An 18,800-nucleotide genomic window follows, 5' to 3' on the forward strand; every position below is an offset into this window, starting at 1 on the left:
GGCCATGGGCCATGGAGATAGGGCTCTTGCCTTGCACAGAGCCAACCCAAGTTTGATCCCCAGCATCCCATATGGTCCCCCAAGTACCACCAGGGGAGATTCCTGAGCACAAGAGCAAAAAGTTCTGAGCACCGCTGGGTGTGGCCCCAACACCAAAAAAAAAAAAAAACAACAAAACAAACACCAAAATAGTGAAAAGGGGTATCTTTCAAACATAGTTTATTGTACATTTTTGGAGCCATGACTAGCAGTGCTAGGGAGCTATTTCTGGTGGAATTCAGAGGGCCATACAGTGCCAGGAATTGAACCTGGGGATCCCATATGCAAAACATGCACTTTAGTCCTTTGAGTCATCTCCAGAGTCTTCAAAAATGCTACTGTTAAAAATATTAAGTAACAATAGCTTTAATTTTGAGTATTTACCAGTATGAATTCCTTGATGATGAATGAGATCTGAGCCCCTAATGGCCACATTCCTTAGAGTTACGGGGCTTTTCACCAGAGTGAATTCTTAGATGTCGAGTCACATTTGAACATTTGTTAAAGGCCTTCCCACATTCATTACATTCATATGGTTTTTCATCTGTATGAATTATCTGATGCTGAAAGAGTTGTGAGTTCTGAGTAAAGGCCTTTCCACATTTAAGGCATTCAAAGGGTTTCTCCCCAGCATGAATTCTCTGATGTTGATGAAGCTGTGAGCTCTGAGAAAAGGCCTTGCCACATTCCTTACAATCATAAGGTTTCTCACCCGTGTGAATTCTTTGATGTTGAACAAGTTTTGAGCTCTGAGTAAAAGCTTTGCCACACTGCTTACATTCATAGGGTTTCTCACCTGTGTGGGTTCTCACGTGTTGAAATAGCTGTGAGCTCTTAGTAAAGGCTTTTCCACATACTTTGCATTCATAAGGTTTTTCCCCAGTGTGTATTCGCTGATGGTCAATAAGATTTGAGCAATATCTAAACGCTTTCCCACATTCCTTACATTCATAGGGCTTCTTACCGGTGTGAATTCTTTGATGTTGTGAAAGGTACGAGCTACAACTAAAAGCCTTTCCACATTCTTTACATTCAAAGGGTTTTTCTCCAGTATGAATTTTCTGGTGCCGGGTAACATGTGAACCACAACTAAAGAATTTCCCACACTCCTTACATTCATAAGATTTTTCCCCAACATGAACTCTCTGATGCTGAATAAATTGTGAATTTTGACTAAAGACCTTTCCACACTTCTTACATTCATAGGATTTCTCTTCATTATTAATTATTTGGTGTAAAGTAAAAAGTGGCTGTGGAATTAATGCAGGCATGTATTCATGACCAAGTATTCCTTGGCGAAAACTTCCATTTGGATCATCTGTTTGCCCTTCAAAATGGCTTCTGTATTCCAAAACATCTCTGAAACTGGAGTACTCAAGGCCTTGCTTTGTAAGTCCCATTAAATCCCTATGGCATGATTCCATTTCATAAACTTCGTTCTTGAGAGATAATAGCTTGGTTTCACACATTGACTCCAGATCTGGAAGAAAATGAAATGATAAATATTCTTTTCCCCCTTCATTTGTAAAGTTAATTTTTCATATAAAAATGGAAAAATTCAAGTAAAAATGGTATCTGGTAGTAAATTATATAGCTCTCAACTGTATGTTCAATTTGATAGCTATCATTATAAAGTTTCTTGGACCAGAGTGATAATACAATGGGTAGAAAGGGCCCTTGTCTTGCATACAGCCAACCTGGGTTCATCCCTGGCACCCCAGAAGATTCCCCTAGCCTGCCAGGAGTGTTCCCTGAGCAGAGAGCCGGGAATAAGCCTTGAGCACTGCTGGGTGTGCCCCCATTTTTTTTTTACCAAAAATGGGGTCAGGGTAAATTAAGCCAAAAATGGGTATCATAGCAAAACGGATTCTATAGGAATATCTGAGAGACAGGAACTCATTCCTGAACAATCTCTTTTCTCGTTAGCTCCACATGATTTTTTCTTGCTTTGATATAGTTATATACATATATATATACACATATATAGATTTGAGGGCTTGATAGATATACACATATATAGATTTGAGGGATTGAGATATAATACAGTGGGTAATGTGCTTGCCATGCATGTAGCAAAGACAAGTTTATTCTCCTGCACCCACACGATTCCCCTGAGTCTTACCAGAATGTCTGAGCACAGACCCAGGAATAAGTCTTGATCACATATGTTTATACACACACTCTTTTAGACTTTTTGAAATATACATATTTCAAAACCACCCTCTTCGACTTCTGCCAACTTCTTCCTTCAAACTAGAATCATCTCTTACATAGATCACTGGAGTGGCCTCCTAGCCAAATCCCCAGTGATGTCTCATACAATCTAACCCATTCAGGCTTCCACAGCTCAAAACTCAAATTTCTCATAATCACTGATAATGGCTGATTAATATAGGGTGATCTCAACTCACACTTTCTCAAGTCACTCTTTCATTTTCTCATCAGGCCTAGCAACACTGGTTTTCTCTCTTCATCACATACACCCCAAGCTTTTCCTTTCTCTAAGGTCCTTCACAAGGATTCTTCCCCATGCCTGGCATTTTCTTCTTTAATAAACATATTAAATAATAAGACCTAGCAGTGAGTCCTGCCTTACAATAATTCTGAAGTGGTAATGTGTTAGGAACTAAGGGTTAAGTAAGACAGGAAAGAAAGAAGGCTGAGTGAACAGAGGAACAGCCACAGCCAACTGGTGGTCTGAACGCTGGCACTGGCTGATGTAAAAAAACAGCAAGGCAATGGTCCTGCAACCGCAACTGTTCCAGCTTGGCCTCCCCTCCTGGGTATGAGAAAACAGATTGTCCTGAACTGCCAAGACATGAAGTTATGTAGTAGCTTGGCTTAGAATAGTTCTTATACGAATAATTATGCTGAGAAAAACAGCCCAGCTTCATGATTGATCTGGAAGAGACATCTGAAGGTAGGCCTGGCCACCACTGGGCCCAGATTGCTAGACCCTTAGTGGGAATGGGGGCAGATCTAGTCCCCACCCTGCCAAAAGACCAGCTCTAAATCCACCCACATCAGGCTCCTGCCTATTCCAGAGAACAACAGCCCAACTTCATGACTGATCCAGGAGAGACGCCAGAGAGACACTGGCAGCTGATCGTCCCGGCTCCATAGCTTCTGAGGTGTGCAATACCTCAAACTTCACAGAGCTGACAGTTCAGGAGAGGCAGAGAAAATTAAGATGGGAAAATTGAATAGAAGCTCACTGTGATAGCACAGCGGTAGGGTGTTTGCCTTGCACGCAGCCAGCATGGCCGATTCAAGTTCGATTCCTCCGCCCCTCTCAGAGAGCCCGGCAAGCTACCGAGAGTATCTCGCCCGCACGGCAGAGCCTGGCAAGCTCCCCGTGACGTATTCGATATGCCAAACACAGTAACAACAAAGTCTCCAATGGAGACGTTACTGGGCCCGCTCGAGCAAATCGATGATCAACGGGAGGGCCTTATATTATTAAGCTCAATGAAACAGAAGGTTCAACTCACACCTAACAGCTCAGTCAATCCTCAGGCCATGATTTTAGAAACACCATTATGAGATATACATTGGAACAAGTCATATAAAGTGAATTATTTTGTGCCTGCTGAGGGAGCAGGCTTGGGTGGGTGGGGTGGGAAACTGGGGACATTTATGGAGGGAAGGGCTCACTGGTGTTGGAATGCTGAATACCTGAAACAACTGTACTACAAACAACTTTGTAAATCACAGTGTTTTAAATAAAGTTTTATTCAATACAAAAAATCCATGCTTATAAAGTATATTGTCTCCAAGCTAAGAATGTTATCCCCCATTATCCCCCATTATGGTTTCCTGATGTAAGGCAATAAATACGTTTGTGGGGAATGGACAGGGCTATACATCATAATGTTAGCCTCATGGATAACAGTTCATGAGACTTTTATGGCCCTGCTCACCTTCTCTTTACTCTCATTTCTTTCTTGTTTCTTAACCCTCAGGCCTGCTTCAACACTATTCACCAGGGCTGGTCCCTGACATTGATGAACAAGTTGATATTTCAATATCTCTAATATCAGGGGGCAGAGAAATAATAGTACAGCAGGTAAGGAGCTTACTTTTCATGCATCTGACTGAGATTTGAACCCGGCACCATATGTGGTTCCCCAAGAACCACCAGCAGTGATCCCTGAGCTCTGAGCCAGGAGGAATCCCTAAGCACTGCCAGGTATAGCGCCCTCCCCCGCAAATCAAACACTAACAAACCAAATATATCTAATAATAGTAAAATGATACGAAAACATCTATGATTCCCACTCCTGTTAAAGTCACAAGAACTACCCAGATTACTCCGGTGCTGATGAAATGAGTGGGTCACTCCCTGTCATCATTTTGCTTCTGTCCTGTCATTTCTCACTCACCTAAACACAAGCCTCTTGTCAGTTCTCTGCCAATCATCCAGGGCTCTTTCCCTTGTTCCAACAAGGAGATAACTTGAGGTTTAGGAATGTAAAGTCCTGCTCACAGGAAAAGATATGGAACATAGTTATGCAGTGGGTAAATCAGATCCAGTCCCTGGATGATCAAAGAAGAGATGCCACTACAGGAACAGCCAAGGAAAGATGAAGCTTCAGCCATAGCCAATGGGTGCTGCCCATTTCCCACACTTTCTTTTCATTCAAGTTCAAAGCATTTAATCGAGACCAGCAAGCAGAAATTCAGCTGGGAAGTCAAAAAGCAAGTGAGAAATTCCCTGTGGAAGAAACACATTCTGGAGCACTCCAAACTACTGGTCTAGACGTCCTTACCCATGGATACCAGATTGCTATAGTTCTCTAACATCACATCTCTGTACAAGTTCCTCTGAGCAGGATCCAGGCACTCCCACTCCTCCTGAGAGAAGTTTATGGACACATCACTGAACATCACTGTTCCCTGAAACAATGAACACATGTATTACTGGTGTCATGAAAGAAAGAAAACCATTATGCTTGAATTCTGGAGAAAAGTCAATAAATAACAGCACTATCACTGAGAACCATTAGATTTCAGGAATAGATGCAAAAACATGTTGGGGAGGAAGGGTTAAGACAGATAAAGAAAAAGCACAGGACAGGCAGTATATGGGACCTTTCAACTCAGAAATGCTGGAGCCGGGCGGTGAAATGCTGACCCAATGGGGGTCCTGAAACTGCTCTATCTCTATTCTTTTTCCCAAAAGAATCTTTCTTGAGAAAACCCTTCACAATTGTTTGTCCTAATATACTACAGCCCTCGGAAGTGTACAAGCCTACCCTGGATAGATTAAGATAGTTAGGCACTTGGACAATAAAGATTGTTGTTTCTCTTCTGATGATTACTGGTGCGAAGTAATAAACATTATACATGGAGGACAGTCGAGGCTCTCCATCTGTGAGGTTGTGAGCTCCCTGACTCATGCTTTTTCTAGTATTTCTGTCTCTTTTCTTAATCCTCATCATGTTTCTGCTTCAGACTTGTTCACTCAGGGCCTATCGCTGGCAAAAATACTCAGTTTATATTTTATTTAATTAATTTATTTTGGTGTGGGGCCCATATCCAGCAGTGCTCAGAGGTTACTCCTAGTTTTGCACTCAGAAATTACTCCTGGTTAGGCCAGAGAGATAGCACAGTGGGGAGGGTGCTTGCCTTGCATGCGGCTGACCCAGGTTTGGTCCTTAGCATCCCATATGGTCCCCCGAACTTGCCGGGAGTGATTTCTAGGCAGAGACAGGAGTAAGCCCTGAGCACAGCTGGGTGTGGCCCAAAAACTGAAAAAAAAGAAAAAGAAAAAGAAAAAAGAAAATACTCCTGGCAGTTCTTGGGAAACCATACAGGATGCCAGGGATCAAAACTACGTCAGCCTCGTGCAAGGCAAATGCCCTACCCACTGTACTACTGCCTTGCATGTGGTCAACCCTAGATTGATCCCCAACACCCCAGACGGTTCCCCTGCCCCACCAGGAGTGATCCCTAAGTGCAGAGCCAGGAGATATCCTGAGTACTGCTGAGGGTGGTCTAAAGCCAAGAGCAGGGAGAGGGAGGGAGGAGGAGAGAGAGGGAGGAGAAAGAAATAGAAAGAAGAGAAAGGGGAGAGAGAGAGAAGAGAAAGGGGGAGAGAGAGAGAGAGAGAGAGAGAGAGAGAGAGAGAAAGGGAATGTACTTTTCTATCACAGTCCTTGGGAGAGGGCTGAGGAAAACTGATGCTGAACTTTACTAAATAAAAATATTAATGCTGGTTCAGAAGAAGGAGACTTATTCGGGGTAAAAGAGTATAAAATTACGTGGGGAGAGGCCAAAGATATACTACAGAGAAAGGGCTCTTGCCCTACCTTACATGCAGCCAACCTAGGTTCTATTCCTAGCATTCCATATGGACCCTTGAGCACAGCCTGGATAATTCCTTAGTACAGAGCCAGGAGTTAACTCTGAGCACTGAGTATTGCTCGGTATGGCCCAAAAACAACAATAAAATTATGTGGATAGCACCAGAAAGATGGTTCAATTTGTAGAGCCCATGTGTGACATGCACCAGGCCCTGAGTTCAATCTCCAGCACTCCATGGTCCCCAATGTAAACCACTACTGCTGGCACGGCTGGGTAAAATCAGCATTGCTGGAAGTGGCCCCATCCTGCCAGCATCACTGGGTGTGGCCCCCAATAAAAAATGATCTAACTCTAATGAGAGAAAATGGGAATGAGAATCATAAATGGGGAGCCTGTTATTCTGAATATCAGGAGAAAAAAATGTAAAGAGCACATGGTCCCATAAGCCCCACCAGGAGTGATTACTGAGCACAGAGCCAAGAGTAAACCCTGAGAACAGCTTGGTATGTTCAAAATCCATTACACGGCTGGAGCAATAGCACAACAGGTAGGGTGTTTGCCTTGCACGCAGTCAACCCGGGTTCGGTTCCCAGCATCCCATGTGGTCCCCTGAGCAGGGCCAGAAGTAATTCCTGAGTGCAGAGCCAGGAGTAACCCCTGTGCATTGCCAGGTGTGACCCAAAAAGAAAAAGAAAGAAAGAAAGAAAGAAAGAAAGAAAGAAAGAAAGAAAGAAAGAAAATGAAACACTGGAATGGCCGCCCTGCTCCCTGATACCACTTGGGAAGTTCTCCTCAAAACAAACAATAATTTTTTTAGTATATGTGCTGCTGAAGCAAGCACAAAAATAAATAATAACTAAAAAAAAGAATTTAATGTCTGAAGGCAAAAAGCATCAACTCACCTGGGCCATGGCTTTCAGTACTGCAGGCACTGATCAGTCGTCTGGTCTATTTTCCTGAAGAAAGGAGAAAAGAAAGTTGCTTTCTGAGAAGACAAGACTGGGGAACCAAGAAATGCTTAATAAATCATGCTAGTGGGCTGGAGCGATAGTACAGTAGGATGGGTGCTTGCCTTACATGTGGCCAACTGAGTTCGATTCCTAGCAACATATGCCCCCCAGTGCCCCACTAAGAGTGATCCCTGAGCTCAGAGCCAAGAGTAAGCCCTGAGAACTGCCAGATGTGACCCAACACACAAACACACACACACACACACACACACACACACACACACACACAAAAAATCATGTTAGCATCCAAAGTGGGTAGCACTATCTTCTTTTTTCTTGGCCTAATGCTACAATCTAATCTATTTAAAGTATATGGAAAAGATTCTTTTTTTTTCTTCAACCTCTGGGTAGGGCGTGTCTTGCACGAAGTTGTGATCCCCTGTACCACATAATAGTCCCAAACCCTCCAGGAGTGATCCTAAGTGCAGGGTCAGGAATACATCTTCAGCAATGCAAACAAACAAACAAGAATATCCAAGGGTCAGATAACTCACAGGACACTATGAGGATGACCCAGGTTTGATCCCTGGCATCCCATATGGTCCCTCGAGCACTGAGCACCATCAGGAGTGATTCTTGAACATAGAGCCAGAAGTAAGACCTGAGCACAGCCAGGTATGCACCCCACACACACCATAAAAACAAATCTGTACTAAAAAGGGCTTTCATTGAATAAATAATAAATATATATACAACCTACCAGGAATACTTACTGTATTACAATGGACATCATATCACTGAAGCAGTGAAGAATAATGTAAGTTAAAACTACCCTAAAGTCAACAGAAGAGGATGAATAAAATAGAGATTTTTCCTACCAAAATTAGTGGTATTTTTCTCTTATCTTATTACCTGTATTACTGGCATACGGTGCTTCTTTTCAAATGTACAACATGAAAAGAATGAACTCAGAGAACTGTGAAAATATGCTTAGTTCAGACCTTTTTCATATGTATAGCCTAACACAATTACTCAAGACAAGAGGATCACCGAGTAAGCACCAGTGAACATACATAAAAGGAGTGAAAATGGAGTTCCGAAGAAAACTAAGACTGCGTCCCAAATGAGAGCTCAATGCATACTCCAATCATCATCACATAGGAAATGAATATTTTATTCAAACTACATTCAACCCTTGACAATTACAGTGATACCAATTAGGAAAATATAAAAATTTAAGGATTCTAAGTGGTACTCTAGGGGGTCTGGGGACCACTGGCTGCAATACTTGATCAATCCGGCCAATGTTATAGTACTACAGCCTAAGGGTGTGGTGCTGCTTGGCACCAGCTATGCAGGGGACCACCAGGTTCATCCCAGCAGAGCTTGGAGGACATTAGGGGCTACACCCAGTGATGCTCAAGAGGTTATGTGGTGCCAGGGACCAATTCTGGGTTGCTTTAGGATCTCCCTGGCCCTAAATTTGGTTTTTAGATTTGGGAATTTTTTTTTTTTAAATCACAGGACTTACTCCTGGGTCTGCACTCAGGGATCACTCCTGGTAATACTCAAGGGACCACAACTGGTGCTGAAAATCAAACCCAGCTTAGCTGCATGCAAGGCAAGTACAATGTCTCCACCCCTGATTTTTAAACTGTTTTTGTATCACTAGTCCAGGTCTTCATGACAAACCAATGAGTTGTAATGGCCTCTATGACTCTGCAATAAAGAAAACACCATCACACCTGGTATTCAGCTTGGTCAACAGCCACTGCTCTTTCTTTTGATTCTGTGGAGCTGTCAGAGAAGATCAGAGCTTAAGAAAGAGAAAGGATTTTTGAGATGCCAGGTCCTTCTTATGGACTCTACAGACCACTCTACCACCATACATGGAGAGAAGAAGGGATGGAGAGAGGCTGGAGGAATCTAGGCTGTGTCACAAAGTCTGTGCTGGTGATCAGGCCCTGGTCTCACCTGGCTGCACCTGAGTTCACCTGAACTCAACAGGAGCCGCTAAGCCATATAAGAAAGATGGACAAGAAGCTTTATTCATCCATCCCATACACTGCACAGTGATTGGGGCCTCTGACCCTTGACCCATGAATTGACCCTTGACCCTTGACCAAAGACTATTATCACATTTGTACCCTCACACTACATTCCTGTGTGTCAATTAAGATCATACAAGGTTCACTGGTGGAGGGAAGTTGACACTGGTAGCCTCTGACCCTTGACCCATGAATTGACCCTTGACCCTTGACCAAAGACTATTATCACATTTGTACCCTCACACTACATTCCTGTGTGTCAGTTAAGATCATACAAGGTTCACTGGTGGAGGGAAGTCGACACTGGTAGCAGGATCTGTAATGGAACATTGTATGTCTAAACCCCAGTGATTAATAACTGTGTAAATCATACTGCTTTGATAAAATTTGGGAGTGGAGGAGAAAGCATACAAGGTTCACTTTAATCTATAGTCAAAGCACTGTCCCACATTGAGATGTGAGGGGAACAAGATATAGTAAGGGGGTGGAGGAGTGGGGGATGGAGTGATAATACAGCAGGTAGGAAGTTTGTCTTGCACATAGCCCAGGAAGCTTTGATCCTCACACCACATATGGTCTCCATAGCCCACCACGAGTGACAGCAGCATGCAGAGCCAAAAGAAAGCCCTGAACACTGCTGAATGTGGCCGAAAAACAAACAACAACAACAAAAGAGAGATGGTAAAAGTCACATAATCAATAGGGAGAAAACTTATTTTTTCACACTGCTCAGCACTTTCCTGTACTTCTCAGCAAGCCAGTCAGGTGGTCCTGACAATACTCAAGGGCTAGCAAGGAGTCAGTCAGCACATAGTTACAAAGTGAGCACAAACGGATGTCCATAAGTCTCAGGGACGAACTTTTAACCCATTACTTGGCCCAAAGGTATACAGTAGATGGAGGACGTTTTCTTTAACTAATTCAATAGAGCTGCTACCTCTACAAAATGGGGTATAGCAATATCGGACATCAATCACTGGCCACCTACACTGTCACCCAGGCACAACTAACACTGCTCACTAATCTGTACAGAACCACAATAAATTACCTGATGGGGTTGGAGAGACAGTCCAAGCCCCAACGCCCCATATTATGGTTCCTTGAGCCCCTCTAGGAGTTGTCCCTGAGCACAGAGCCAAAAGCAATCCTTGCGCATAGCATGGTGTGCCAGCAACAACAGTTACTTGATACACACATCAGTCAGACATCGGGTACATTTATTGGTAACATTCACTCAACCGCAGTCATACACATACCAATCAGAAGACATTGCTGCACAACGTCACACAAAATCCCCCATACCCCACGAGGCACAGTAACACCTACACACGCCACGATCACAAGCTATGCACAGTTTACTAGGTTATGCACGGTTACACGTATACACATAACTCCGCCCACGATCACAGAGTGACACTCCTACCACCTGGACTTACCACCCTGAGTTACATAACGTCAAAATCGCACACGTGGACTCCCACACTCTGGCCCCCTCCTCCCCATCTCGATCAACGTACACAGTTCAGAGCGGGAATCGCGCAGACAGTCCTTTCAGACCTCCAGCGACGCACATGCACACCAAAAATGAGCGCGGCCAACTCACCTAGCACTCGCCTTCCCCGGAGGCCGAGGGTCCCGCAAGCGAGTTAAGGGGCTGCCCTACACCGACGGAGACTTCTGGGAAATGTAGTCCACAGCCAGTTTCATTCGCACAAGATGGCTTTCGGCGTCCCGCTTTACCCGCTAGGTCTGACCAAACCGTCGCAACTGTTGCTCTTCTCGAATCACTGACAGCAGTTTTCCGAGTGAGAATCACACGAATCCGACTTTACGAGGTCGGTGGACAAGTTTCCTGAGAAATAGAAAGAAAAAAAGAAAAGATCGTTGGGTTAACACCCGAAGTTGGTTAAAGCCGTAGGGACTTCTGGGAAATGTAGTCCCGACATTGGTTGGTGACGCTGGGGCTTCCGGGAAATGTAGTCCTGAAGTTGGTTGGTGACGCAAGGACTTCTGGGAAGTGTGGTTCGGCAGTTGGTTAATTGCCGCGGGGACTTCTGGGAAATGTAGTCTAAAGCGGAAAAGAAATGAGGTTTGTCGTTGACTCTGCTCAAAGCCTGGCTGTTTAGCAACCAGGACGGCGATGGAAGGGATACGTAGCCCACTTTGAGAATATTTGGGACCAGCTGAATAAATAACCTTCCCCTCCCACCCCGTATTGTGATGGGGATCTGTGTATCTCATACTGCTCATACTACCATGCTGCACCAGGGTAGAGCCTTGAATGGGACTGGGGAGCAGAGTGTGGGGGAGAGGAGCTCCAAGCCCTGCATGCTATGATATCTGAAGATCCCTCGTGTGTGAGAGTCGTAATATGAAACAGAATTGATATGAGAAGAATCAAAATCGTAGTTTTGGATCCTCTTGCACTTCTTGTTTTGTTTTAGAACCACACCTGGCGATGCTCAGGGGTTACTCCTGGCTCTGCACTTAGGCATCACTCCTGATGGTACTCAGGGTATCATGCCAGGTACGGAACCCTTGTGTGCAAGACAAGTACCTTATCCCTTGTACTATCTCTCCAGTTCCGATCCTCCTGTACTTTTAAAATATTACTTTAAATATGTTGCTTTCTGCTTAAAAAATAAATTTATCCAAATGCATTGGAGGGTTTTGCTTGGTTTTTGGTTTGATTCACACTCCTGGCTCTGCACTCTACTCCTGGAAGTTTTGAGGTACATTTGTGGTGCCTGGGATTGAATCTAAGTAAGCAAATGCCTTACAAACTGTACTATTACACACATATAACCCATCCCTACGCCCAGTGAATTGTTGATCTAAATTGCCCCCTGAATGCACGGGAAAGTTGGGAGCTAAACATGTTGCTATGCAGGTAAAGAGAGGGCAGGAACTTTAGAGGCTGGGAAGACTGAATAGGCCATAAGTCATAAGTTATGATTTAGAACAGAACAGAAGAATCTAGATTAACCTGTTACATTGGCAGGAAGGGGAGCGGGGCTACCGAAAAATTAGTAGATTAATAAATATCTATATGGAACATAAAACAATGTACCCACCACAAAGATTCTCAGCAATAAGGGTCCCCTCCAAGTCCCCAGTCATGCCACTCCTGCCTCAATGTACCTCACTGTATTGTCACCAAGTAACCAGTCGAGGAACTGCACTCTTTGGCTCTTCTCTTTGTCCAGCAAGTGTGCTATATTACAAGAAATCTCCCTATCTAAACTGCTCTGTCCCCCTGCTCAGAACAGCAATTTCAGGTGATTGCCTACTTGCCATTGGTCTAGGAGTTAAATAATTAAATCTTTCTTTCTCGCCTAAAGATGGATTCAGAGTGACTGATTAAGCTAATTTCGTTACAATAGGTTGGGTAACATCACTTCATCTGGAAAACAATTTTACTAGGAGCCCATGTTCTGGTACCATCAGTTTTACTTGATTTTTGAAGAAGCAAGAAGGAAACCAATTCACATGACATGTATTTTCAAGCTTTTTGTTTGGTTGGTTTGGGGCTACACCCGGTGGTACTCAGGACTCCTGGCTTTGTGCTCAGGGATCACTCCAGGCAGGACTCAGGGGACCATATGAGGTGCTTGCATCAGCCACATGAAGGCAAATTCCCTACCTACTGTAGTATCTCTCCAGGTCCTCCCCATTCTTTTGTTTGTTTTTGGATAACACCCAGCAATACTCAGGAGTTACTCCTCATTCTGCACTCAGAAATTACTATTGGTATGCAAAGCAAGCAGCCTACCCACAGTAATATCTCTCTGGACCACCCCCACCTTCCACCTTAGGCAATCTTTTGGTTTTATCTGCAATTTCGATCTTCCTCTGCAGTAGAGTTGTTTATTATTCCTAAATGTCTTTCAGTTTTATCCCTGACTCCCTCAACTGAGGTGAGGTGGGGGCTTAGGGCGTGGGCATGTAGTGACCGGATTATAGCTTTGATATTAATTCTATGCTCTTTCATCTCTTGAAAACAATCTTTTCTGACTTTCTCGAGGCTTCTTCCAATTTTTAATCAAGCACTGTGGTTTGAAATGCTATTAATAGTAATGTATAAGGTATACAATGCTCCAGTACCACATCTGGCACCGGAGGGCCAGCGTCCTCTACCAAGGTTCCAGGTCCTCTCCCTTTGCCCTCATCCCTTCTCTTGGCACTTTCAGTTCTGCCATTGTACTCTCAGTCTATTATCATTGGCCCTGACCTCTGTTTCTCTCTGCTCTGTGTGTTACAGCAGTCATTATGTATTTTCCCCTCTCCTTCCTGCTGACTTCATTCGGAAGAATGTCCTCTTACTGCACCCAAGGAGCAGCAACTTGTAGGATTTCATTTCTTTCTAACTCCAGGATTCACTTGGTTTTGCTTTGTTTCTTGAACCTTTGGTAAAAGTTTGCTTCTTTGAGATCCATGTCAGCGTGTATCACTTTGATTATTTTTCTTTCTTTTTTTCTTAGCTTTTTGGATCAGACCCACTGATGCCCAGGGATTACTCCTGTACTCATAAATTACTCCTGGAAGTGCACGGTGAACACCTATGGGATGCAGGGGATCAAGTCAAGGTCAGTTGCATGCAAGGCAAACACCGACTCCTTGTAATATCATTCTGGCCTACATTTTCAACTTCCATTGTTGCAAGTCTTTTTGAATTTCACTTCCTATTTCTTCTTGGACACACCCAGTTTTCTTCTTTTTTGGGGTGGTCACACCTGGCAATACACAGGGGTTCCTCCTGGCTCTGTACTCGGGAATTACTACTGGTGGTGCTCAGGGGACCATATGGGATGCTGGGAATCAAACCCAGATAGGCCGCGTGCAAGGCAAACACCCTACCTGCTGTGCTATCACTTCAGCCGCCCCCCCCCCCCAGTTTTCTTCTTGTAGTTGTTTTCTAGTTTTATTCCACTGTGATCAGAAAAGAAGCTTGAGTCATTGTATTCATCTTACATATATGAAAACTTTTTTGGCCCAATTTATTCTATCCTATAGAAAGTTCTGTGTGCACTTGAATGTGTCTATGTTGTCTGATGTAAGTAGAGCTAGCCCAGTTTTCTTTTGGCTTCTATTTTCACAAGATATTATACCCCATCCTTCCACTCTTACCCTGTGTCCTTACATCTGAAGCAGGTCTCTTATAGGAAGCATATCAATGAGGCATGTGATAGCACAGCGGTAGGGTTTGCCTTGCACGTGGCCGACCTGGCCAACCCAGGTTTGATTCCTCTGCCCCTCTTGGAGTATCTACTGAAATTCCAAGTAGCTACTGAGAGTAGCTACTGATACTCCAAGTAGCTACTGAGAGTAGCTACTGATACTCCAAGTAGCTACTGAGAGTAGCTACTGATACTCCAAGTAGCTACTGAAAGTATCTTGCCCGCACGGCAAAGCCTGGCAAGCTCCCTGTGACGTATTCGATATGTCAAGCACAGTAACAACAAGTCTCACAATGGAGATGTTACTGGGCCAGCTCAAGCAAATTGATGAACAACAGGAGGACAGTGACAGTGACATCCAAAACACTGAAATTATTCAGTCTATGGTTCGCCTCTCAAAAACCTAAGTATGAATGGAAAAAATATTTAACACATAAGATAAAGGGTTGGTATCCAAGATAGATAAAGTACTAATAAAGATCAAGGAAAAAAATTCTAAAATTTCCATCAAAAAATGGGGAGAGGAGGGCCAGCGCAATGGTACAGTGGATAGGGCTTTTGCCTTGTATGTATTTGCCTTGTATGTATTCCATCTCTGAGCACCACAAGGAGTAATTTCTGGTGCAGAGCCAGAAGTAATCCCTGAGCTGGGTATGACTCAAAACCAAAAACAAAAAAAAAAGGAGAGAGGAAATGAACAAAGACAGGAAATGAGAAAGACAGGAGGATAGCATACGAAAAGGACTCAGCATCATTTTTCATTAGGGAAATTTATTTATTTATTTATTTATGGTTTTTGGGGGTCACATCCGGTGATTGTCAGGGGTGACTCCTGGCTCTGCACTCAGTAATTACTCCTGGAGGTGCTTTGGGAAACATATGAGATACCGGGGATTGAACCTGGGTTGGCTGCGTGCAAGGCAAATGCCCTATCCACTGTACTATCACTTTGGCCTCACATTAGGAAAATTTAAATCAATATAATAATGAGATATTATCTCATACCAATGAGAATGGGAACTATTAAAAAAATAGTGGGGAAAAACTGTGTTGGTGTGATGAAAAAGCAGCCCTCACCCGCTGCTAGTAGGAATGTTGTCTGGTTCAACTCCTCTGAAAAATAATATGGAGAGTTCTAGAACTGAACTTTCATCTGACCCAGCAATTCCACTACTGGCCACCATAATTCATTACAGCACTTACTACAACAATAGCTAAGATACGGAATCAACCTAGTTTTCCAATGACAGATGAATGGATTATGAAGATATGGTATATATACATAATGGAATACTATGCAGTTTCCAAGGAAAGATTAAATCATGTAATTTGCTGCAACTTGGTTGGTACAGGAAGAGATCAGGTTGGGTGAAGTAAACCAAAAGAAGGACAAACATAGGATGACCTCATTTATCTGCACAGAGGGTACGACGTTTACCTTGCACACGGCCTACCTGGCCAATCCAGGTTTGATTCCTTTGCCCCTCCCGGAGAGCCTGGCAAGCTACCGAGAGTATCTCGCCTGCATGGCAAAGCCTGGCAAGCTACCTGTGACGTTTCTATATGACAAACACAGTAACAAGTGTCTCAATGCAGACGTTACTAGGCCCGCTCGAGCAAATCGATGAACAATGGGAGGACAGTGACAGTATAGAATAACTGGATGAGGAAATGCAGTATCAGAAGGATGCCTAAATCAGCCTTGACCCCAGAGTATAGAGGGTAGAAGGACAGAGAAGGAAAGAAAGGGAAAGGATGAAAAATCGAAATGGGAGTAGAGATCAGAGGACCCAGTTATACCAATAATGTGGGTGAGTGGCATAGCTATATGCCCTCAACAGAGATGCAATGACTCTAAAAACATGAGAACTAAACTACAAGCACAGAACTTGAACCTTCCCTGAAAACTGAAAACATGAAATCTAAACTACAGCTACAGAACTTAAACTACAACCACAGATATGTGCCTGTCAAGGTGACAGATAGGGGTGGAACATGAAAGAAAGCATGGGAACGCTGGTGAAGGGAAGTTGACACTGGTGGTGGGACTGTTGTCTAAATATTGTATGCCTAAAACCAGTTATTAATAACTTTGTAAATCACGATTCTTTAAATAAATTTTTTAATTAAATTAAAAAATTAAGTGCTAGACCATGTTTAATTTCATTCTAAATTCCCTTTTCAAGAATCTAGTGGAAATATAACATGAACTACAGACATCAAAATGTTCATGTTTGCCCTGTATGTGTGCAAGGCAAATATTTTTTTCTTTTTGGTCACACCCAGCGATGCACAGGGGTTACTCCTGGCTCTGCACTCAGGAATTACTCCTGGAGGTTCTTGGGGGACAATATGGGATGCTGGGAATTGAACCCAGGTCAACTGCGTGCAAGGAAAATGCTCTACCTGCTCTGCTATTGCTCCAGCCCCCGAGGCAAATATTTAAAAATAATTTTTTCAGCAGGCAGAGACATAGAAGGGTTAAGGCACTTACCTTGGATCCCAACTACACTGGTTCAAATCCCAACACCTCATTTGGTCACCTGTATATTGTTAGGGTCTCTCCTGAGCACAGAACCAAGACTAGCCCCTGAGCACTGATGCTTATGGCCATAAACAAAAACTTGCAGTAGTGACATTTGAGAAGCTCAAAGAAACAGGTGAAATTAGATTTTAGTGGAGGGAAGTGGTGGAAGGAAGGAAGAGACTGAAAGAAGTGACACAAGGACAATGGTGGAGGTCCTGGGTATTTTGTTGGTAGCAAAAGTGCAGCTTCTGGGCCCAAGAGATTGTATAGCAGATAGAGCATTTTTCTTGCACATAGCCAATCCTTGTTCGATGCATGGCATCCCATATGGTCCCCCAAGCACTACCAGGAGTAATTTCTTAGTGCAGAGCCAGGAGTAACCCCTGAGCATAACCGATGTGACCCAAATTCTCCCTCCCCATCCCAGTCTCCCCACCCATTAAAATAAAAAGTGCAGGGACATGGAGCGATAGCACAGTGGGCATTTACCTTGCATGTAGCATCCATATGGTCCCCCAGACACCGCCAGGAGTAATTCCTAAGCACAGAGCCAGGAGTAACTCCTGTGCATCGCTGGGTGTGACCAAAAAAAGAAAAAGAAAAGTGCAGCAACTTTGCACATGTCGCCGAGACCTGCCCTGGGTGAAAAGGCCTAAAGTAGAAATGGGCACTGGTGGAGGGATGGGTATTTGATCATTGTATAATTGAAACCCAAGCACAAAAATCTGTAAGTCTACAACTGTACCTCATGGTGTCTCACTAATCAAAATTTAAAAAAAAAAAATGAAAAGAAAAGAGAAAAGCATGGGGCCAGGGAACTAACAGTCTTACAGATTGGAACTCCGATTCTCCAGCACAGTCCTTATTTATTGCCTTCAACATACAATCATAGGAAGAGCAAGGGTAATGGGTCACACAGGTCTGTTTAAGTTAACCTAACTAAACAGGCTAAGCTAATACAAGTCAGCAGGAACTATGTGACAGGTAGGGAAAAGGAGATACCTGAAAACAGGGCAAAGGGGCACAGGAGATGTGACTGAGGGTCTCTAAAGTGGGTTTAATAAGGGTTCTTCTCTGGGAGAGGTAGCAAAAATAAAAGCCTTTACTGGACCCCTATCCTGCAAGCTTTCTCTTCAAGGATGCTGGCTTTCCCCCATGGAGTAAATGGCCCCAAAATCTATCCGGCTCTTCTTTTCAGTTTATCTAAGTTTATTCCTGACATAACTATAATTTTTTTTCTTTTTGGGTCACACTCAGCGATACACAGGGGTTACTCCTGGCTCTGCGCTCAGGAATTACCCTTGGCTGTGCTCAGGGGACCATATGGGATGCTGGAAATTGAATCTGGGTAGGCCACGTGTAAGGCAAATGCCCTACCTGCTGTGCTACTGCTCCAGCCCCTAAATTTTAAATTTTTAACAGAATTGCAATTGTTTTACATTATTTTTGGTTTGGTTTGGGGGCCACACCCAGCAGTGCACAGGCTTTACTCCTGGCTCTGTGCTCAAGTATCACTCCTGGTGGGGCCTGGGGAACCATATGGGGTGCTGGGGATTCGAACCAGGTTGGCCTGTGCAAAGCAATCACCCTGCCCACTGTGCTATTGCCCTGGTTCTGATAACTATGTTACTTTAAAATAAAATTTTTGTTTGTCTTTTGGGCCACTCCCCACGATGCTCAAGGGTTACTTCTGGCTCTCCACTCAGGAATCACTCCTCCTGGGGCTTGGAGTGACCACATGGGGGGCTGGGAT

The 18,800-nt window shown here is 43.8% G+C and overlaps 1 protein-coding gene across 1 annotated transcript; it reads right to left on the reverse strand.

The window, feature by feature from the left end:
• Positions 1–320: 320 nt before the first annotated feature.
• ZNF383 (zinc finger protein 383) lies at positions 321–11,016 on the reverse strand. Its single transcript, XM_056136521.1, has 5 exons — positions 10,947–11,016; positions 7,248–7,301; positions 4,809–4,935; positions 4,422–4,517; positions 321–1,519 (listed from the first exon to the last, which is right to left on the reverse strand). The coding sequence occupies exons 2-5, from the start codon at positions 7,254–7,256 to the stop codon at positions 462–464; spliced, it is 1,290 nt and encodes a 429-aa protein (XP_055992496.1). The 5' UTR covers positions 7,257–7,301; positions 10,947–11,016; the 3' UTR covers positions 321–461.
• Between the last annotated feature and the right edge of the window lie 7,784 nt (positions 11,017–18,800).

This window comes from Sorex fumeus, unplaced genomic scaffold (assembly GCF_029834395.1).
Source record: "Sorex fumeus unplaced genomic scaffold, SorFum_2.1 ptg000122l, whole genome shotgun sequence".
Lineage (NCBI taxonomy): Eukaryota > Metazoa > Chordata > Mammalia > Eulipotyphla > Soricidae > Sorex > Sorex fumeus.